Source organism: Trachinotus anak, unplaced genomic scaffold (assembly GCF_046630095.1).
Source record: "Trachinotus anak isolate AG129_WGS33_773 ecotype Australia unplaced genomic scaffold, CSIRO_AGI_Tana_v1 ptg000019l, whole genome shotgun sequence".
In the NCBI taxonomy this organism is placed as follows: Eukaryota; Metazoa; Chordata; class Actinopteri; order Carangiformes; family Carangidae; genus Trachinotus; species Trachinotus anak.
This window is the reverse complement of record NW_027273870.1, coordinates 5,581,279-5,605,047: the sequence shown is the minus strand read 5'-3', so window position 1 is coordinate 5,605,047 and position 23,769 is coordinate 5,581,279. Positions and strand designations below refer to the sequence as shown.

At 41.9% G+C, this 23,769-nt stretch overlaps 1 protein-coding gene across 1 annotated transcript; it reads left to right on the top strand.

Moving 5' to 3' along the window:
* The first annotated feature begins 1,449 nt into the window (after positions 1-1,449).
* Positions 1,450-21,778, top strand: jupa (junction plakoglobin a). The gene is made up of 16 exons (XM_071503851.1): positions 1,450-1,578; positions 11,948-12,000; positions 12,409-12,576; positions 12,675-12,928; positions 13,815-14,053; positions 14,687-14,888; positions 15,280-15,424; positions 15,600-15,703; positions 15,820-16,158; positions 16,653-16,805; positions 16,937-17,056; positions 17,241-17,391; positions 18,547-18,668; positions 18,844-18,883; positions 19,653-19,779; positions 20,721-21,778. Exons 2-15 carry the CDS (start codon positions 11,988-11,990, stop codon positions 19,775-19,777), a joined length of 2,175 nt encoding a protein of 724 aa, XP_071359952.1. The 5' UTR covers positions 1,450-1,578; positions 11,948-11,987; the 3' UTR covers positions 19,778-19,779; positions 20,721-21,778.
* Positions 21,779-23,769: the final 1,991 nt, after the last annotated feature.

Here is a 23,769-nt window from a genome sequence, read left to right as displayed (position 1 = left end):
CTTTTGATTAGCAAACAGACCAAAATGTACTGATTCCACTTTCTAAAACGTGAATATTTGCTTTTTTTTTTTGTCTTCTATTCCAGTAAACTGAATATTTTTGGGTTTTGGGCTGCTGGTCTGAGAAAACAAGTATTTTGAATAAACTGGGGCTCCAGTATTTTTAGTACTTTCTGATATTTTATATAGCAAATGATAGATTGAGAAAGCGGTTTGTAGATTGACTGAAGCAATCATCATCAACCATCAATCAAAGTAATCATTAGTTTCAGCTCTAGTCACTAGGGAGCATATTTTGGTGAATTTGGTTGATTTCACAATCCAACTCTACAGAACAACATGAAATAGGAGATTTTTTTTTTACGCAACACAAAGGCTCAAAATTCCAAGAAACATGCAGTACAATCTATCTATCCATCCATCCATCTATCTATCTATCTATCTATCTATCTATCTATCTATCTATCTATCTATCTATCTATCTATCTATCTATCTATCCATCCATCTATCTATCTATCTATCTATCTATCTATCAATCGTTTTCATGTGAATTTCTCTCTCCCTCTCTCTCTCTCTCTCTCTGTCCTGCCCACCGACAACTCTTCAGGCTCCACAGAAACTACTGTCAGACACGGAAGAAAACATGACAGACACATGTAATCGGTTCACCGAATCAAACGCATCGCACAAACACATGAAATCGCTCCGATCTGTCTCTCTTTCAGTCATGTGACCGGCCCCTCTGTTTCCCAGCTGCGGTGACTCACCGGCCGTCTGGTTTCGTGTTGTAACCAAGGTGTGGTCGGTCGTCGTCACACAGGTGCACGAAATGTTTGTGAGGACAAGGCACCGTCGCAGACACCTTTAAACCAAACGAATGAGACAAACATTACATTGTAGTAATATCAGCGTGTGTGAGCCACTGGAAAGTTATAGTAATACTTTAAGATTAATGTTATTTTATGTTATTATTCTTGTCAATATTGTCTCTTTCACATGACTAAGGTTGAGCCTCGGACTTTTCTCTATTGCTGGGCTAGACCGGTGTGTTGGACATAATGTGTATGGTATTACCTGTATGATCTGTCTATAGACATGTTTATAAATCTGATATGTAAAAACATTTTAGACATGCGTGATAATGCTTTCAACAAGCTGTTTTACTTTTGTACCCTATGATATCTCATGAAAAACCCACAGCACCTTCCTTTAAAGTTTTGCTGTGATGGTTCCTTTAAAATTCACTATAACATTGGGGAAAGCGATCTTGTTTAAGGCAGTTCATGAAAGTAAATTCCAATATGCTGTTTATTTCTTTTTTTTTTTTTTTCTTGACAATAAAGCAACCTTGAACGCCTCTCTCAGTGGGTGCAGAGCTGTGGCAGGGTGGGGTCGGGATGAGGAAGGCGGAGTCTGGGGCTGAGGTGACGCTCCTTTTACTCATTTTTGTTCAGAGGACTGTGGGCCAGCAGCGGAGACAGTGGGGCGAAGTGGACGGAGGTACACAGGACTGCTCCGTCTCAGAGAAAACAGCGCTGACCTGGGATAATCTCAAACGCGTCCGTGTGTTTCGACAGGTAAGAGCCGCTGAATGTACATTTACATTCCCCGACAGTTTTTAACCTGCTCTTAGTGTCTTTGTCACTGATTTGTTTTTTCATTATTTTATTTTTTATTTTTTGTGTCGTGTCGTTTAAATATCCTACTCACTATAAAAGTGCATGTGTTAAGGTGGGACATTGTTTGGTCCCATTCTTCATCTTTCGTTTACCTGGTTGCAAATCCAGCCGTGTGTTTGAAGTTCATTTCCGCATGCCTCAGACTGGCCACTGCCGCCTGCTGCTTCCCGAGTGAAATACGCGACCTCTCCAGCCCCCAGAAGTTTGCTTTCTTCCGTTAAACTGCTTTGTTTGGGTCTGCAAATGACCAAAGAGCTCTTTCTGCCGAATCATCGACGTTTAGCCCAGTATCGATAATTCAACTTGACGTCACTTGTCAATAGAGCGTCACAGCGTCGGCAGTGGTGCCCGAGTTTGTGTGCGCGTACACGTTTGTGTGTGCGCGTCCGAGAGAGGCAGGTGAAGGGAAAGAGGCGATTTTTGCCAATATGGTCAATATCTGCGTTTGTATCACAGTGATACTGTCACGGAAAATGTTATGGACACCAAGCATGCTGGCAAAACAACAACAAAGAGTTTGACGCTGTTGTCCCAGTTAACTCTTAAATATACACTGAAGCAGAGCTGAGACAATCCAGACATCAGTGGAGTGACGGGGAATTAATCAGCAGTTATTTGAGAATCGAAAAAACACACAAAAAAAAAGATAATTACTTTCTCAAATGCGAGTGTGCGCTGTTTTTCTTAGTCCTCCAGGATAATGAGCCGAATATAATTGAAAATATTTTCCACACAGTTTTCTGACTTACAGACCAACAATAAATCAAGATTTAGCCCAGGAGCTGATCATGGAAGAAAAACTAGTTGCAGTCCTCAGTTTAAATATTTGAGCCCAGACAACAGTAAATAATACAATGAGCTAATTGTGCATGGGGGAGTAAGGTCTTATTTTCATGCACATCTGTAATGCATGACAGTGAATAATGAATCATTTTGTTGGGGGTTACTGTAGCTCCCACCCACTCCCACTCTGCTATTCCTTCCAGCAGTGATGTCTCCAGGTGTTGCCAAATCTTCCATGATGTCATTACCTTTGCAGATGCTCTGGACTTGACAGAACAGCCAATCCTGCTTAGTGAACAACTTTATTTCATTTGATTTCATGAGTTAAATCCACTGAAATCAGCATCCAGTTGAAATTACTTTTTTTTGTTGTGTTTTTTCATCCGCTTTTTTCTTAAGCGATTAAGTCATTTGCGGTGTCCTCCACCGCCAACTTTAATATCTGTTCTAGTCAAATTTGACATGGGAATTAAAAGTTAAACAGCTTTTCTTCAACGCTGAACTTCTCCTTCATTTAACACTAAATCACATTATCTATTGTTCTCTTGTTTGGATCATCAGCAAGTTTCCCCATCACACAGCACGGAGAAGAGCAACAAACATGTCTGTGGCATCTAACTGGTTTCTAGACCAATGTGTCCAGCCGAGCTTGGTGAATGGTTGTCAGGTTGAATATGACAGGGTGCCAATACTTTCTGCCAGACAGGCCTCACTGAGCTTGCCCCATGTCATCAAGTAGTGCAACAGCAGACAGCACCCTGGTTGGAAAGCTGTTCCCGTTCGGCCTCAGGGTAAAGGGTGAATGGGTGGTGGGTCAGCGAAGGGGGGAGGAGGGTGACTTACTGTAGAACTCGCAGCTACAGCTGTGGTGGCACGGTGATAATCTCCCCCCTCCTGCTTAATTCCCTGATACTGTCCTACATTAGCAGAGGAAGAGGCCAGGAGATCCTTCAGTTTATAAATAGGTCTACACTTTCCAAAGGGGATTACTGTATGGCATATATCCTAACCTCTTTGTGTAGCTGGAAGTATTTCTTTTTCCTCTGGATTCACTGTCTTACCTCGCCTCTGTCTCTCTCCAGTGGTGCCTGACTGAATACTTTCCAGGGGCTCAGTTACAGCCACTCAGTGCACACGTTTTGTGACCTGCTCTGTGTTTGCATATCACCCTTCTTCTGTGTTTTACTGTTCCCATGGAGAATGGGCTGCACAGAGATAAAGTTTCCCGTCAGCGACGGTAGTGGCCTTTGTGGTTGAAGTCAATAGGAAGTTGGTGTGACAGCATCAAAACCTCCATGGAGTTAACTTCCAGAGGCTTAAGTGAACTCTTCATCAGACAATGCTGTGCCATGCAGCCTCTGATCAGCAAGAAATTGTTAATTTGCTTTCAAAATTGATCTCTGAAGCTTTAATCTAAAAAAAGTCAACCAGGCAAGCGCAGCTAAACATTAGATTTCCAGTGAAGGGGTTAATTCAGTCCATCTGGAAAATTTTGAGTCTCTTTGTTTAAGATTGATATGGTAATTAAATAATTGGCAGCAGCGTCGGAAAACATCCATTCATGCAAAAGATTTTTGCTGTCGCCAACAGAACATAAAGTCAGACGCTTCCAGCAGAGCGCAGAGGTATAATGCTGAGCAAGTAAAGCTGGCATTGCCTAGCTGAACCCTACCCATGACAGTCTTTGTGATTAATTATTTACCTTCAACAGATCTCTTGGACAGATCAAACGAGGGCAAGAAAATGTCCCTTACTTAAAATGTCATAGGCCTAATGGTTGCTTCTTCCCATCACTCGCACTTAAAAAACTGTATGAAAGTCAGACAGGTTGGTCATTTCAAGTCAGCTCCTGTCATATCAGGCTGCTGGAAATAGTTGAATCCGACTGTTTTCTTCATAAATACATTACAGATGATAATTTTTTCATTACAAACGATGTATCCAAGCAGGATATGGAGTGAACTAGATTCCAGCACTGACTCAAAAGACAATGTTTTCACAGTTGGATGATTTGGCTGAGCTGTACTTCTCAGCATAGTGACTCTGATGAGTCCTGCGGTGTCTGTTTTGCTTCTCCTCCTCCTTCTCCCTGTCCCTTAATTACACTTCTATGAGAAATTGAGGGAAGTGAGGACAGCAAGGGTGTGGTTGAAACTGAAAGCAAATCACCCGGGAAGCCTGGCTGGTTAGATATGCAACTTGAAGAACATCAACATCTCACAAGAAAGTTAATTTTGTATATCGTCACTGCTGAGTGAAAAATCTCCCTGGTTGTTTTTTGGGTTTTTTTTCTGTTTCACTGCTTTTGAAGGATGTCATGCTCTCATGGGTTGAGAAAGTTGTGCAACCCTGGGGCCGGTGAATACTTTACAAAACAGTGGATAAACTGAAAAATGCACGGGCGTTTTAGACAATCGAGGCTGTTATTCTTCCTTTTACATTTCTTCTTTGTTCTTTAAAAGTTGACATTTTAGAGGTTTCCATCTGACATTACCAATGTACAAAACAAATGACATGACTGTTGTCAGAGTACGTCACTCAATTTTTGATAATGCTGGCTTTTTACTCCTCAGACATTTAGATTTTCTGATTATTGTTTTTTTTTTTTTTTAATTTTGGTTGTGGTTTGCATGCAGAAGAACAAACAGTGAACTTGTCAGCTGAATTCACTCTATTCTTCAGGGTCCCTTTAGACGTTTGCCCTGCTCTCCAAAGCACCCTCCTCCCGCTCCCTCATGCCTCTAATCTCCCTGAAAAATTAATCATCTGTCACATCGCCTCAGAGCTCAGCCGCACACCGATGCGTAGCAGTGGCAGTTCAAAAAAAAAAAAAGATTCTGGTCAGGCCTTTAAACACGGCTTTGGATGCAGCGTTGGCCACCAAACTTGGCCCGTGAACACACAGAGCCGTCTTGATGTGCTTCAGCCTTTTTGGTGGCATCCAGTGGGGACACTTGAGACCCGCTTTCCTCTTCACTGTGACAGTAGTCAATGGGACAATGCGGCTACTCTTTTCCTCTCTACCCCAAACAAAGTAACACAGAAGCTCTCTGTGCTGTGTCAGAGACTTAGTTCATCCTCTTCCTTCCTACCATCGACCAAACAACATGGAGGGGGGCACTTCCTCCTTACCATAGGTCCAAAGACAAAATCACAGCCATAAAGACATTGGCTACACCCAAAAAAACAAGTAACTTGGAATGAAATATTCAAATTCTGGATTAAATTTTTTTTTTTTAAGTCAAATTGAATCTGTTCATTTGATTTCCACATCTTTTATGATACATTGTTCTCCTAATATGGACTTTGGTCATGCTTCAGTTCCTGCCACAATATCTGATACATGATGGGACACTTTTGTGAACTTTGTTTCTGTGTACTTTATTGCCGTGCATTTTATTGCTATGTGGGGTACACCCCTTTTTACTCATTCACTCCTTTTTTATCAGCTTCATGTAACTTGATCCTGCCCTGCACTCAGCCACCTCCTCCGAGACAGCTCACATTTCCTTTGATTCACGGCAAGGTCCCACAGGGAGTAAACAACTACACGCCAGTTTACAGCCACCGTACTGCAGCCACTGGCCTAATTCAACTCATTTAAGTAGCTGCAGTGAATCAGCCGGCCATTATCCATTCTGCTGCTCATTTTACTCATTGGCTGAGGTTGACTGTGTTGTTGGGAATGTTTCCAGATCAGACAACGAAAGGGAGCATGCTGTGCTGCATCTGCCACATTAAGAAAAACTCACATTGGTGTGTTGCACAAGTGCACACCAGCAGTATCTCATTGTCTGTTCTTCTCTGTGGCCTCTTGGCATGGCCACGTTGCTATGGTCTGGATTTTATCAACTGCCTGTTACAGTCAATTGACAAATGCTCTCTCCCTCTCTCACTCTCAGAGAGTGAGTGCTTTTAGAAAACGTGGACTTCACGCTTCTTGCTCAACTTAGCGCCTGACGTGATACAGCATACAATAGTTTGTCATCATAGTTTTGCGTGTACAGTATGTAGGAGCAGCTGTGAAAGTACAGCTTCTCCTAACAAACGCCCTTTTCATGACCAGACAGCCCAGCAGTGTTGGTGAGTCAGATAATGTTGACCACCACTTCCTGTCACCCACCACAATAAATCCATTAGCTGTGCACCACTTCACATCCTCCCATATTGATTTATAACAAACGGCTATCCAGCTGCCTCCATTACATTGCTATAACAGCTATTGTTGGACAGGTGGGGGGATAAGGGATGTGGGGTTTGGGGATCAAGGAAGGTTAGTGGGCGTGTTAAGCTGTATCCCGGTGGGATGGCTGAACCTCAACTGCAGAGAAAAGATGTAGACAGGATAATGTCAACTTGCAGCCAGTCTGCTCCGGAGGCTCAGCTGGCTGCACTGGCCATTTACTGTGTCAGGAGGATTGGGCTGTGGGAGTGCAGGGTGTTGTGTTAAAGTCATCAGGGAAACAGTTCATAGTAAGAGGAGTGTGGGTTGCATGTCAGGGGACATACATGTGACAGGGTGTGTGCATGTGTGGGGGGCTGGCACATATATCAAGTAGTTGATCTGTGTCTGCGCAGATGGTGCAGGAAGCTTTACAGATGTGTGGTAACATAATCTGCTTTATTTGCGTGTCAGTCTAAACATGACATTAGCAAGCCTGTTAGAAATCACAGGCCACCGGATGAGGTTAAGTTCCTACAATAAATCCCTAATGTTCTGATAACGATGAGAATGTGAGTGTGAATTGGGTTTTTTTTTTTTTTTTTTTTTTTTTAGTTTTTTTCGAGCTAAAGGAATAGCTCAACATTTTGGGAAAGATGCTCATTCACTTTCTTGCAGGGAGTTTAATTTAGAGAGACTCTTAACACTCCCGTGTTGGTGATGCTGCAGCCAGTTGGCTTGGTTTAGCATTAAGCCGGGTTAGCTCACTGTAAACAACATGTTATAGTTTGGGGTGAGTAAGTGATGGAGTAGTTCCTGACATTTTTACTCTTAAGCAAACATGTATTGTCTTCATTAATGAGCTTTAACATGTGCTGGCAGGTGTGTCTTGTTTTCTCTGGACAGAGCCAGGCTAGCTGTTTGCTCTTGTTTCGAGTCTTTGTGCTAAGCTAAGCTAACTGGCTGCTGGCTGTAGTAGAGGCATCAATTTTCTCATCTAGCTCTTGGCAAGAAGGCGACAATGTCAAACCATTTCTTTAAAGTTGATTCCACTTTTGCGAGCGTAATCTTCTCAAGCAGGAGTTTAAACCTTCAGCACAGCAAACAGCAAAAAACCCAGCGACATGTTATTTACACCCCTCCTGCCAAACAGGCATGAGGCTCTGTGACAAATCACTACAAACACTGTGATGTGTGTTAGGGGCCACTCTGGAAAACAACCAGAGTTCATCTCCAGCCCCCTGGGCCTCTTCTCTGACCTGATTCATTCCTGCTGTGATCCAAGAGAGAGCTTAGGCCTGCAAAGTCAAACTCTGGCTTGCTGGAATTTTTTTCATAGCGATACTTAGTTTGCAACTGCATAACTTATTCATTATTGGGAGGATATATTGAGGAGAATTAAATGACAGATCTACTGTTTAGCCCCTCCAGACATTAGGTGTATTCAGCCTCACCCAGTTCGCTCATACACCCACAAACTGCCACACCCTTGTTGAGAGCCTGTCACTGCTGTGGAGACACTCCCTGTCTGACATGCCTGTGGGGGGGTCATAGTCAATCTGTTCTCATGACTGAGAGCAGACTTACTCATCCATTGTCACCGTAGCTGTGTAATCTTAGTATCTGTTAGATTCAACAATTTATGAGTGAGTCAGTGAGGTAAATTTAGTTGTGTGAGAAGAGTGAAAATGTGTGCACTTTTTTCATTTACAGATGAATTTACAGATGGACACAGGATAGCTTGAATATGCAATGTTAGTGTGGAATGTCACACTGGCCTTTCAGCATCAGGCGCTGAACAGTATCCATCTCTGCTTTTTCTGTTGCAACTCGCTAGCTGGCAACTTTCACTGATTCGCATTCCTGGTTTTACTGAGCAGGGTTTTTTTTGGAAGAAGCCCACTAAAGTCATCCACAGAGGCTGTTGCTTAACAAGATAGTGGGAGGCGATGGGTGTGAGAGTGAGGAGTGTTTTCCTAAGTAAAAAGTGTGACTGTTATGCAAATGCACAGTAACAGTAATGAGTGGATGGAGGGTGGTGGTAATGACAGTGATAGAGCAAGGTACAGCAAGAGTGAAAGGATGCGTCACTCATTAACTGGAAGGGAGCAAAGTCCAGTCACATGGAAATGCACAACATAAGCAACAGGTTTTTATTCGTATGGCAGACAGAGATTAGCCTCCATACTCAGTTTTACTATCTCATAATTCAAAATAAAAGTTTTATTTTTCTTCATGTATTTATTTATTTTTTGTTATTTTTAATTTTCTGTAAAGTATTTAAAATCAAAACTTTTAAGAATTGACTGTCTTTGCTTGGACCATGATAGTGACAAGCACTGTGGGTAAGGGGAAAAGGAAATTATGAGAGAACCCAAGAGGGATCAACACTTGCCAGCAGATAAGTGAACATGGCTTCAGACATCAGATGGGTCAGCAGATAAAACCCCCACAGTACAGTGCCCGAGCGGAGTTTCGGTTACCTAGGCGATATGTGGGGCGTGTCGCAGCATTGCAACAGTTGGCTGAACCCACTGCCTCGCCCAGGAAAACAAAGACTACACAAACACTGTCCCTGATTTACAGAGCACAGGAACATTCTGTGTGGACGCTGTGATTCTGCTTAAAACAAAAAGGTCCTGTGGGCTCTGTTTTATATCAGTGGATCAAAAAAATGTTTTTCTTAAAAGCCTTTGGAAAACAGACATTTGATTTCAGTCAATTTATTCCCATTGCTGTATAAATCAAAAGATGCATAGTAGTCGTAGTGGTCGCTTAACATCTTGACAGACAAGCCTTCATGCTTGTGTTTAAAAAGAAGCCACACCTTTAGTTAGAAAGGTATGAACACACATTGCTTGAGTGCAGGCATAGTTTCTGTCTGTGGCCTGATGAGTCAGTGCATTATCTGTAAGGTAGCATGTAGCTGCAAGCACAGACAGTCCTCTGTGGCCTGGTCCTGCAGGATCTCTTGCCAGACTGACTACAGCTGGAACTCACTGTGCTGCTGCTCCCTGTGAAGGCAACAGACAGATAAAGGGACATGTTGGGACCTTACAAGAACATCAGGTTCGGGCAAACGTATTTTGAACATTTGCGCATCTACAGTACGTAACAGATGCAGGCCTAGGAAAAAAAAACATGTGGGGACTTGCAAGTGAGATTCTAGTTCATCAAAGCGCCAAAGAGAGAAAACTGAGGATAGACGCTGACTAATGAGGAACATACAGCGCTCACACACACACACACACACACACACACACACACACACACACACACACACACACACACACAATTGTCACAGTTTCTACTGCATACAAATTATAATGGAAAACAGTCCCCTGCAGGAGATACACACACACACACACACACACATACACATCAGAACAAATACACTTGCACACACATTCAGTATGATGCCTGGGGGAGAAGAAGTGGGCTGGGCCAGCTGAGGGACTGAAACACAACACGACACATCCTTATGCAAAGCCAGAGGGCGAAAAGATGAGGGAGTGGCGCTTTTACTAATACATCATGAACAGCGTCAGTGTAAAACAGAGAGACAAAGCAGTTCATCTTTGTACAAATTCTTTTCTTCGGAACCCACCGATCAACTCTGATTACGGCGCTTATCATGTTGTTAAGTTGCGTGACTATCAAGAAATTTAATGTAAGCACAGATAAACATGGTAATTTAAGTATTTATGACTCGTATTGTGCCAGAGCAGTTTGACAACCTGGATCTTAGCCCAAACTTGTTTTATTAGTAGTGAAGACAGAAGATGAACATAGCTTGTTGTGTAGAATCCTATTGTAAGCTATAACCAGCTGTCACACAAAAGACCTTCAAGGATGGAAATATTCTTCCTTTATTTGCCAGTTGAAGCCTTTGTTTGTTGACTCTGCTGTGTGTAGAGCCCCAAGGTACTTCCAGTGCATCTGTGGTGCCTGCAGAAATCAGAAAACACACTCTAATACATATACACACACACACACAAAAGCACAATGCACCCCAGCAAAATGCTCAGCAAAGAATCCTATCAAACATCTGCAAACATTCGAAACAGGCACAGTGAATGCATTGTACTGTACATCACATGCAGTGGCAAAGCAGCTATTATACATGCAGATGTTTTTGTGATGAAGGGGTTTGTCTGTGGTGGATGACACGGAAGATAGAGAGCACGTATGCACGTTCTGACAGTGAGAGATTATTTTGGGTTTGTGGTCTCATCTGTTTGGTCTTTATTTTAAGAAAATTAAGGGTTTCAATAAAAGAAGGATCCTTGTGCACAAAGATGACATGTGACAGAGATATTTCATAATTATTAGATGTGGTATTTGACTCCCACATTGTTCTGATAGGAAGTGACATTGACTTTTGTTTAATCCTTTGTACAGTGATTCAAAAAGTCGGTAAATCATGAGTACAAACCAATGCTGACATTTTTACACAGAGCTGTGTGCATTTACAGGTGAAGTGCATTAAAAATGAAGCACAGGTAATTTGTAAAAATGTTTTATTTATTTAGAGATGTAGAGATACAAGATGTCTTTGAGGATGGACTATCTCAGTAAATGTAGCAAGGAGGATGATTTTTATCAGGAAAATAAGATGATGTGAACAAACTTGCACCAACAAGTATTATGGTGATTATGCAATCTTGAGCACGGTTACAAAAAACTACACAACATGCGTCAGGATGTCAGATTACAAGAAACCTATTTAAGGAGACCCAGGAGGCAGGAAGTGTTGTTGATAGTATGTAGTAGTATGTAAAATAATACAAACAAACGGTATGTTTAAGGCGTTCAGTTTTTTTGTTATTTTTTTGTTTCAGAGTTTAGGCTTGTGTGTAGGGAAGAGGAGTATTCTCACTGTCTCTACACACACACTCACGCACTGGAGTCAAAACCTGACGAACAAGTTCCTGATTGCCATGCGTCAGCAGCAGGCTGCTCCCACGGCTATATGGGTGGAGGCCTGGGGTGAAAGGTCATTTGGGCAGGCTAACATTCCTGACTTACAGCTGTCTCTGCGCTCACTTCGCCCTCGCTCTCCTGTGAGCCGCCGCTGCTGCCGCTCCATGTTGTCATTTTAAGGTCAGGGTGCACGGCTGGTCGGTGGGGGAGGGGTTATCATGTGAGCTGTCATACGTGGGTAGCATTTTAAAAACTGAATGACAGTCCTGTGTAAGAGAGCAGAGACCTTGTGGAAATATTTATTGATTCATGGAAAAATGTAGACACGGAGTGAAGTGTATCATTTGTCATTTTCAGCAGAATAAATGTTGAAAATTTTTCATTTGTTTTGTTTTTTAGGTTTGCTCCATCACTGTTGGTTTGATAACAGGAGACAAGGATGGCAATGCAAAGTAAGTCATTCAGCTGTTTTTCTCTTTTTCTGCAAATCTAATTTGCATATAAGTGACTTTATTTGTGGTGTATTGTTTGTCTCTATCACCTCCTTCTACAGTACTTTTGAAGCAGTGCTGAACATTTTGATCATGACCTTTCCAACTTCCAACTATTGTTTTGAAATATTTATATTGAGGTCACTTCCTTAAACGATAATGAAAGTGCTTTTTACGTGACGTAGAAGTAAAACACTCTTCCTCTGTGAAAAAATGGAGGAAAAACACACAAAAAACTAATGTTGGTGAATATTGAATAGAATAATAAGAATAATGAATAATGAATTATAACCCTCAAAACCCTCAGTCCATATTTGTTACCCCTGACTTCAGTGCAACACTCCTGACACTTCTCTTTGTGCTTTGTAGTGGGTGAGCTTGATAGTGGCATGGTGAAGGTGGCAGAGTGGCAGCAGACAATGTATGGCGTAGACTCGGGCATTCAGTCCGGAGCCACCACAGTCAGAGATGACGACGGCGACTTTACCACCACAAAGCACTACACCGTGACCACCACTGTCACCACAGATCAGCCTGGTAAGACAACAAACGAGGGTCAATATGCATATAGCTTAAAGCTTTTGACATAATTACACGTGGTCTCTTTTACACATCATCATCTCACTTCTTGCTAGAATTGGATGCCCAGTACTCTCTGACCAGAGCCCAGCGGGTGCGGGCTGCAATGTTCCCCGAGACGCTGGAAGGAGGCACAACTATCTTGTCCACTCAGACAGACCCATCCCAGATGACTAACGTCCAGCGGCTGGCTGAGCCCTCCCAGATGCTCAAGACCGCCATCATCCATCTGATCAACTACCAGGATGACGCCGAGCTGGCCACACGCGCCGTGCCCGAGCTCACCAAACTGCTCAACGATGAAGACCAGGTGATGGATGCAGAGTGTTTGAAATTAGCACAGTAACCCTAACCCTACCTTGACTGTATTGGGTGTATCAATGAGGGTCTTATGAAATAACTCTGTAGCGTTAAAAATAAGTAATCTCACACATAAAGTCTCGTGTATATGTAGTAGTATGTTTTGATTAATATAGTGCTGCAGTTACTAATGAATTGATTGATTTATCAATTGACAAAAAAGGAGTAGTTTGTCATTTTGAGAAATATGCTGATATGCAATATCGCTTTCATGTTTGCACACTAAATATGAAGCTGCTGCCACGAGTCAGTTATCTTAGCTGAGCACAGAGACTGAAAACAGGGGGAAACAGCTAGTCTGTGTCGTTCCGAAGATAAGAAAATCTGCCTAACAGCACCTCTAAAGCTCATTCATTAACACTCCATATCTCGTTTGTTTAAAACTTTAAAAAAGTGAAGTGTAAAACGGCATGTTGAGGTTTTGCAGGGGTCGTGTTTGGGACTGTGGGACTTTTTCTTGGCCAGGCACAGTGACAAGAAGATTTTAGGAAGTGACTGCGACTGACTTAATGCTAAACTACGGTAAACAGCTACTGGCAGTGGCTTTATATTTAGCATACAGACATGAGGGCTGTATCGATCTTCTCATTCACAAAAAGTGGAACTATCCCTTTAAACAACAACAGATGCAATAATCCATTCCTTTAATTTGCTGCTTTTATTTATGTCCTTGTAAATTTAATTTGAATCTGTCACCTTGAACTCAGGAAAATAAATTTGATTAATTTAAAATGAAAATGCCTCATCACCCTCTAAAACAAAAAAAAAACAGGTAGTAACTTCCACTTTTGTTTCCACTTGTAAAAATTAATGCTTCTTTCTCTGTCTCTCATCAGGTGGTGGTCAGCAAGGCAGCACAGATTGTCAACCAGCTCACACGCAAAGAGGCATCGCGCCGCGCTCTGATGCAGTCCCCTCAGATGGTGGCAGCAGTGGTGCGGGCCATGCAGAACACAAGTGACATGGAGACCGCACGCGCCACAGCCAGCATCCTCCACAACCTGTCCCACCAGAGAGAGGGCCTTCTCTCCATCTTCAAATCTGGAGGCATCCCTGCTCTAGTCCGCATGCTCAGGTACTGCTGGACAAAAGGAAGAACAGATATTGTCACAGTTTGATTCTTTTCTTTGTTGTTAATATAAATGTTGGAAGTTTGGGTATGAAATGAAATATCCAACCTAAAACACAGAAGTACAGAAGTAGTCAGTTGCGTTTCTAGACCCGTTTTACTGTTACATGGGTGGTTAATCTAATCCTTGCTGAAACACGCCAAACACATGTGTTTGTGCAGCTGAAGAATTAAACAAGAGCTTCTGACTCACCTTGTACTTACATTTAATTGATAAAACGGGAGAAAGCCATTAATAAAGAGGAAGAAGAGATCAGCTCCACCAGCATTTACCGCAAAAGACAATGTTGTATAACAGCCACAAGGCAGTGCAAACCCCCCCTTTTCTATACAGGAACAAATTATTGTTCTTTGCACATTCTTGGGAGAGTGCTGACTGGCATTCTGGGAAATGTAGGAAATTGTGGACTCCAGTAGGAGTAAAAAAAAGCAGGCCGATTAAATTTGGTCCAACTAAAAAGTAAACCTAAAAGGATTTAATGGTATCCAACAGTGAGCATTTTAAATCGTGGAAGTTTCCTTTAATGTACGTCGTTGTTTTTGTGACACACTCTTAACCCACCTGTTCCTCTCCCTCAGTTCTCCCATGGAGTCTGTACTCTTCTATGCCATCACCACTCTCCATAACCTGCTGCTGCACCAGGAGGGAGCTAAGATGGCCGTGCGTCTGGCCGACGGCCTGCAGAGGATGGTCCCCCTGCTGAAGAAGAGCAACCCCAAGTTCCTGGCCATCACCACAGACTGTCTGCAGCTGCTGTCCTATGGCAACCAGGAGAGCAAGGTGTGTGTGTATACCTGTGCTGTTTTGTGCTAGTACACTTAATACAACACTTGGTACATTTTCTAGCAGCCAAGTGTTGTAACATGAGGCTGTTGAAATTGTCTTGCTTGTGTGCACATGTTTTGTTTTGGGTGTGGCAAGTGAACAGAGCTGTTTAAGTGCTGGGACAGAGAAGGTACAGGTGTGGCTATTTATTGAGAGTAGTAAAATGAGTGAGGATTAACGGGTGTTAATCTGCCTGGACAGGTCATGGCTTTGTTAAGAGTGGTGCTTTGTAAAACGTAGCGGTTGCTTCACAACCGGTGGTTGTGGATTAAAAAGTAAAAGTTGTTTTCCCTTAACCTGCACTTTGTAAACCTACACAAACTCACACAGTCCCTCTGTTTTACAGCTGATCATCCTTGCCAACGGGGGTCCTGAGGGTCTGGTTCACATCATGAGAAACTACAGCTATGAGAAGCTGCTGTGGACCACAAGCCGTGTGCTCAAAGTCCTCTCTGTGTGCCCCAGCAACAAACCCGCCATTGTAGAGGCTGGTATGTAATATGTTACCTGTGTCAGCACGCACCTGTGTGTACAAGGCAGTCATACAGGTGTGTCAGCTTTCTGGTACCTGAACTGTGGCTCATGGCTTCTTGCCAACCACAGCGCCACATGACAGCACAGTTTATGAGGTGTTGGTGAGTGATTTAACTTCTCTGTTCCCTGCAGGTGGGATGCAGGCTCTGGGTAAACACCTCACAGGCTCCAGCCAGCGTCTGATGCAGAACTGCTTGTGGACACTCAGGAATCTGTCTGATGCCGCCACCAAGCAGGTCTGTGTCCACTTTTACTGTTTACATTTGTTTTTCCTCCTCTTTCTCTTCTCTCAGATCAGTTTTATTTCCCACACAAAGAACAATCTCTGAAATCGCTCTCTCTTCGTTTCCAGGAGGGTATGGACAGCCTGCTGCAGGTGCTGGTGGGCCTGCTCAGTTCAGATGACATCAACATGCTCACTTGTGCCACTGGCATCCTGTCTAACCTCACATGCAACAACGCCAACAATAAAACTCTGGTCACCCAGAGCAATGGTGTAGAGGCACTGATCCACGCCATATTGCGCGCCGGCGAGAAGGAGGATGTGACCGAACCTGCCGTTTGCGCCCTGCGCCACCTGACTTCACGCCACCAGCAGGCTGAGATGGCGCAGAATGCTGTGAGGACACACTACGGCATCCCTGCCATTGTCAAGCTGCTCAACCAGCCCTACTACTGGCCTGTCATCAAGGTAAAGGGAGGGAAGGGTGGAGGGATAGTCGAGATTGGGGAGAAATGTGCTCCTACTGAGATTTGGTGGTTTCAGGAAGATGGTGGGAAAGGATCCTAGACAGGAAAGCAGGGGTAGGAAAGGTGACCGGAAGTGGGTGATTTCAGGTAACATAACTTAAGGACTGTGAAATAAACACATGGAGGAGGTAATGGGCTTTGCTCCCAATATAAAGACTGGGGAAAATGGGGAGGACTGGACAGATGGACAGAGAGGATGGCAGATAGGGCAGAGAGCCAGAATCTCGGCCAGCCTGATCAGGCATGACATACACATGACAGCATGACAGTATGTTTTACAGGACCAGGCTGTAGAGAGGGGATAAAACTATTGCATTTAATACACAACAACACAACTTCAAGTCTTGAAGCCCTTTGCCAGCCTTGTTTTGTTTGTTGACCACTAACAGTGAACAGTATCATGATCATATCTTTGCTTCTCCTCCCTGCCTGAAGGCTGTGGTTGGCCTGATCCGTAACCTGGCCCTGTGCCCAGAGAACCAAGCCCCTCTCAGGGACGCCGGAGCGATCCCCCGTCTCGTCAACCTGCTGCTCAAAGCCCACCAGGATGCTCAGAAACACGGCTCATCCAGCCAGCAGACATACCAGGTGCATAACCGGCTAGTGTCAAAGGATGCTTGTGGTCACTGTGTGTGTTTAAGGGATTGTGGAAAGTAGTGGATTATTGAAGTATTTCTATGTCTTTGTTTAACATTTATTGTTGAAATCTTTGTTCTCAGGATGGAGTGAGGATGGAGGAGATTGTGGAGGGCTGCACAGGAGCTCTGCACATCCTGGCCAGAGATCCCGTCAACAGAGTAGAGATCGCCAACTTGCAGACCATTCCTCTGTTTGTGCAGGTAACAGAGGAACTTACACAGATCCTTGTCTGGATAATTAACTTCCTTATGTTTGTGTGTGTGTGTGTGTGTGTGTGTGTGTGTGTGTGTGTGTGTGTGTGTGTGTGTGTGTGTGTGTGTGTGTGTGTGTGTGTGTGTGTTTTTTTTTGTTTTTTTTACACATTGTCTTCCTCTTCCTCTCCAGTTGCTCTACTCTCCAGTGGACAACGTGAAGCGTGTGGCGGCAGGCGTCCTGTGCGAGCTGGCCATGGACAAACAATCAGCTGAGGCCATCGACAGTGAGGGAGCATCGGCTCCACTGATGGAGCTGCTGCACTCCAACAATGAGGGCATTGGTAGGACACCCAGATGATGCAGATAATGATTAGCTTACCGTATTGCAGCATTTAGTCATAGGTGAAAAGCAACAAAGTCAATTTACTCAAGTGCTGTACTTACTGTAAGTGCAGTTTCCTGGTACTTGCACTGGGCATGACTTTGTCCATTTTGTGTGATGGTATACTTTTACTAGACACCATTTCAAAATAATGTATTGTGGCCTACATTTAAAGAAAACAATACAAACATTGAGCTACCTGCTGTATATGGGTAGATTGACTTCATAAAATGTTAAAATACTCACACAGTAATAATTTAACATGACACATTCTGCAAATTCCTTTACATTTACAGCCAACATGTTTGTATGTTTGTTTGTGAAAGATGGTATCACATGAAAAAATCCACACATAGTAAATTAAATGCAGTTAGACTTCTTTTATCATTTATCACTTCTTTTATCTTACTATTGCCAAGAGGTAGACTAGAAGATCAATACCACTCTCATGTTTGTCTGGTAGATGTGAGGCAATTGATTAGCTTAGCTCAATTAGCATTTTCAATTAGGGTTTTTAATAGGTTAAACCAACAAGATATAACCTGTTAATGATAATTTAAGGGGTGGTTTCAGGCAAAGTGTGTAACCTTTGTACAGAACCAGGCTATTTGTTTCTCTGTGATTCCAGTCTTGTGCTAAGCTAAGCTAAGCTAACTGGTTCAAGCTTTAGCTTCATATGTAGCATAAAACAGGCATAAAAATGGTATCACTCCTCTTAGCTAACTCTTAACAAATTATCCTTTAAGTAAAGTTTGAGCTTTAGATGGATATGTTTCCTCACCCAATGACTGAGTGTGTTCAGAATCACTTTTTTCGGTAATTTTAGCATTCCTTGCTTAATCAGGCTTAGCTGCATTTGATTTACATAAGGTATCCATGATGCCTCAGAGAGAAAAGATACCTACAAGTCACTCAAATCAACTCAGAAGATTTCATGTTTTCAATATCGCTTCATCTTTAAAACCTTCAACTCTGAAAGTTTTAAGTGCATTTCAGTCTAATATATAGATGAATTCTGTCATTCTTTCAATACCCATACGCTATAACACATTATCAGAAAATCTGGGGGGTTTTTTGTACATCACTGAATGTGTCCTGATTCTTTTCCCCTCAGCTACATACGCTGCAGCCGTGCTCTTCCGCATCTCCGAGGATAAGACCTCAGACTACAAGAAGCGTGTGTCTGTGGAGCTCACACACTCTCTGTTCAAACACGACCCCGCTGCCTGGGAGATGGTGAGTGTGTGGTGCCCTCCGCTGGCAGGACAACTGAACATTACATTTTTAGACATTTCTTTAATCCCTTCAGTGTTTATACAATTGTTTATGATACTCTAAGGACAATTAATAACCTTTCCATGTAAAAGTGTTGGCTTTATATGACCTTTGACTTCTTGTGACTCCTCTGCAGGCCCACAACAGTGTCCCCATGGAAGCACCCTATCCAGATGGTGAGTAACCATGGCTGAAATGTGCACATGCAGCACATTCCTCAGCACTGGGTCACTCCACCACAGGGAGCGACCACAGTGTTAGCAGGTTACCCCCCCTGCTGCTGCTCATTTGCCATCATTTGGTAGCCAAAGAAACTGGTTTAAAAAAATACTCTTGTCACTCAGTACATCAAGCAGCACAGGCCCAGCTTGCATTGATCTTTCTTACTTTCCCATCTTCTTTTTCCCAAGTCGCATTGTACTAGATGATCCAAATGGATACAGTCTCATACTTTACTACATAGCCTGATTCTTGTCTCACTCACTTCAGCCTTTGACTTTATTTATCTGTAATACTTCAGTCTTTTTTCTCTTAGTACATCACTCCCTGTTTACTTATTGCCAAGTCTGTCTAAAAGGTCTTCTTTCTATTAAGCTCCAGCCTGGTGTTTCCTCATCTGGGTTTGCATCTTTGTCTTAATTCCCGTTCTTTCCTTCTCTTGACTTTTCTCCTTTTATGGAATTGGTATTTTCTGTCTCCTCTGAGCAGCAAGACTTAGAGAAAAAAGGGATCAGTGATCACAGTGTTCCAAAAATGTGCCTAAAATGTGGAAATTGTTAATGATTTCCACTAGCTTGTTCAGTTTTCTACACTGCTGTTGCCACTATCATGACTACAGCAGCAAATAAACCCTCAGAGTACAAGGGAAGCTAAATGACATATGATCTGACATATGGTCCTGTAACTAGTCAAAACAAAAAAAACATATTATGTAATTTCTTGCAGAGCTGGATGCTGGTTTCCAAGGCTACGGAGGATATGGATGTGAAATACCCATGGAGGTCATGGATGGAAATATGATGCATGATGAGTACGCAGGGACCTTCGACAGACAACAGTACCAATATTAAAGGTTAGTGCCTCGGCAAATCAGGATATGTTGGTTTAAAGCCCCTGAAATTTTTGTTTCTGATCTTAATTTTTTTCTTGAAAACATAATATATTGATGATAAAATACGAGGTCATTTAAGTAAAAAAAAAATCTTGTTATTATTTAAGAGTTTAACATTCAGAAACTCAGCATCAGGATTGAGTTGGTTTGATCAGATTTGACTGACAGTGGCCTAGGAACATAGAAACAACGCCTTAACTGTCATTTCGTTTTGATTCAACAATTAAGGTTGCGTTGCACATCAGGTACTGAAACCATATTCAACAACACAATTATAAAATAAAACATAATGGATTGAAAAAATTAATGAGGTAAAAGACAAAAAAGTCAATGTATAGAAATAGTTGAAAAACTTGCAGATAAGTAGAAAAAAGGGGGAGATTCATATATTCCAAGTGGTTTCTTAAACGCTATTGATTTTTGTAAGAGAATAAAAAATGAGCTCAGTTCAATTTTAAACAGATCAGAAATGAATTGTTATTTCAAAATAAATGTACAGTTGTTTCATCAGGACCACTGAAACAGCAGGATAACAGCTGATGGAATTCACTGCATACATTTAGTTTTTACTTTGAAAATTTTGACCAATATGTTATTATCATATATGTTAATGACATTAAAAAGCAGTGCAGATGGTTCACTCATGTGACATCACCCTTGTCCAGCCAAGTTCTTTCACCTTCGAACCAGCACACAAAAAACACGGATAAAGAACACAAGTAGGAAAAACTCTCACGTGAAATACAGAAACCAAAACTGTCTGTACATTGGCAGAAAATGTAAATTTTAGGTTTGAGCCCATTGTTAACAGTAAGAGGCTGATTGAGAAAGCACCTGAAAGTTTGTGATCCTGCAGAAATATCTTTTCTTTTTCTCATCATGTCATTTTCCTCCTGTTATAGACCCAGAGGAGGAAGAGAAGTGGAAGAGGAGGCAGAGGATTTTGTGAGGCGTAATGGGACAAAGAAGAGGAGAGTGCAGTCATCAGTAGAGGTTACTGCCTCTGCTCTCAGCCTGATGTAATATATGCAATTATCACCGAGTACAGGACTCATAATCCTAACAGGGCTCAACTTTGTTTTATAGCCTAATTTTACTGATTATAATTATGACAATGCTTGTAGGTTTCTTCTAAGAGTGTGTGCATGTGAGTATGTGTGTGTGTTTGTGCTTTTGGGTGGGTATTCTATGCCAAAGAGATTTTATTTTGTGATGATAATCGTGTAGCTTCCTTTTTTTTTTTTTTTTTTTTGTAAAGAGAAAAAAAAAACAAAAAAAATAGAATAATAGTTGAAAACACTGCCAGAGGTGGCTCAACGTGCATGGTGCACCTGCTCACCGCTTGCTCTTTCTTAACGCCTTTGTGAAAGACACTGCTGTCTATGCTGTACTTTTTACACTATATACCGTCAACTTTCTCCCGCTGTGACCCAAGAGTCATTGAAGAGTCGGCTGACAAAGACTCGTTCTTTCTCTCGGCACTAATTCAGTAGGAGTGAACAAACAGAGAGAGGTGGAGGTCTTTGACAGACCTTCGAGAGAGAGGTGTAGGGCTGCCCCTGACTCTCATGGAATCAGCTGACATGTGGATAATTAGAAGTGCAGGTGAACAAGACGGTTGTTTGTTTTTATGAACTGTTTCTCATGTTTTATAAGTTATTCACAGGGAAAGGTTCACATTATCTGATATTATAAACAAAGATTCCTTCGATTAGAAACTGAGCTTAAAGAGAAAATCATATGTGGCTATAATAATTTGCAGGAGAACAACAGTGTGGTTAAAGCATTTTTACAGATTTGTTCAACAGATTGACTAAATCATTAGTCAACACATGAGATGATGTAGTTGGGGATGGCCCTACAGCTAGAGCAAACTACTGACAGGGAAATTTGTCTTTCTACTTAATAAGAGTTTTTACTGAAATTTTGTTTAATAAAGATAAAGGATATATTGAACGTATTATGGTGTCCATGTTTATTGATCAGATATGTTCTACCTGTTTTTAACCTTTTTTAAATTCTCCACTCAACTGTAACAAAGGTAATTTTATTTTGTGCACAGCAGTGAGGGGTGTGTCTGGTAACAGGTTAAATCTTTTTTTTTTTTTTTTGAAGCAGTTATTATACCCATAAAGAAAGTTTTACATTTTTATATTTTTGGTGATGAAATATATATCTCAGAATAAGAACTACTGTCCATCAAGACTTTTTGGTCTGTTTACCATCCAGCACTGTTTACTGCAGTAAACCTAAAATGTAGCCTAAAATGTAGCCATGAAAAAATATTACTGGTTCATACAGCCTGTAGATGTGATGTGGTTGAGTTCATATTAAGTTTCTCTCTGAAGCAGCTAAGACATCTGGAAGCAGCTGGAACAGGTTCCTGAATTTTAACCACAGCTTTATCTGTGAAAATCATGTAGATACAATGTTCAGTAATATGAAACCTAATGTAGTGAACATATAGCCCTTCTCTCCTGCCTCAGTTAACATGTTTGTGGAGGTAAGTGGACACTCAGTTCAGTTCACCTACAACAGGTGCAGTTTACTGCCCCATTCCTGTTGCTTCCTTCACACCTTTTTCTGTCTCTACTGAAGCTCTGTAACCTCCGTCTCTGTTCCCTATCTGTTCACCAGATTAGCATCTGTTTCTTCTAGAAAGATCATATTTCCTTACCACAGTGTTGCAGCTTGATCTGGGTAGATTTTAGAGACTAATGGATAACTTCAGACATTTAGTTTATGTTATTAATTTTAACTGTCTTTTCCCCCAGTGTGTGGAAAATCCTTTCCATCTCCTTCTAGCATCACTTTGCTCGTCCCCTTGGACTTTTGTCAATCAGTTTCTGTCTGTTCATATTTTTCCAGTTTTCACATCTGTTCCTTGCAGCTTCTTTTCTGTCTATCACTCACTAACCATCTATTGTAGTTGGCAGGTGTGCTACTTTTTTGTTGTTCTTCTGCTCTGTCAAAAAGACAGATTCCTTTTTTTAATGTTTTCTCTAATAGTATCCAAAAGTCAGTTCAAAGGATCACTGTGCTCCCCAGCTCTTCCCGGGAAAGAGCTGGATGTTTGCTTGGCATTCAAATGATTTAGATAAGAAAAAAAAAAAAACTTTGTCTCAGCTGCTCACATTTCTATACTGAACGAAAATATAAATGCAACACTTCTTCTTAAGATTATTTTCAATACACACAAAAGGTATATACTGTGAATACACACACACACATATTGCAGTATGCTGTACAGAGTTCCTGGAAGCGTAAAACATCCCAGTTCTTCCACGGCCTGCGACATCACCAGACACGTCACCCACTGAGCATATTGGGGACACTCTGCGTGAACATTTTCCAATTCCTACCAATATCGAGCAACTTCACACAAACATTGACGAAGAGTGGTCCAAAAATCCACAGCCCACGATCAACAACCTGATCAACTCTGCACAAAGGAGATGTGTCGCGCTGCATGAGGCAAATGGGGGTCACAATACACACACACACACACACACACACACACACACACACACACACACACACAACAAAATGAACCTGTAGCCCAAGTCATGAGAAATCCACAGTTCAGGGCCTAATAAATGTCTTTCAAAATAAACTGCACATCTTAAAGTGGCCTTTTAATGTGACCAACCACAGGCACACCTGTGGGTTATCTTGACTAAGGAGAGGTTCTCATTAACATGGATTTTAACACAATCATGAAGAGAATCCGAGAGGAAGAAGTCTTTTGTGTGCCTAGCAAAACTTATATATCTTTAATTTCAACATAGAAAAAATGGGAGGAAAAAGAAGTGTTGCATTAAATTTTTGTTCAGTGTATATTCGTCCTGCCAGTGTTTCCTCCTTTCTATAACAAATCGGCCCAACATAACGAGGTGACAAGAATCTGATATGTTTGATTCTGCTGCAGCTCTGATACCCACTATAAAATCC

Excerpts from the sequence above, each read along its gene's own strand:
- jupa (XM_071503851.1), top strand. Across the intron at positions 17,392-18,546 it reads CTCCAACAATGAGGGCATTG|CTACATACGCTGCAGCCGTG; the intron begins GTAGGACACCCA and ends TTTTCCCCTCAG. Across the intron at positions 18,884-19,652 it reads GGAAGCACCCTATCCAGATG|AGCTGGATGCTGGTTTCCAA; the intron begins GTGAGTAACCAT and ends AATTTCTTGCAG.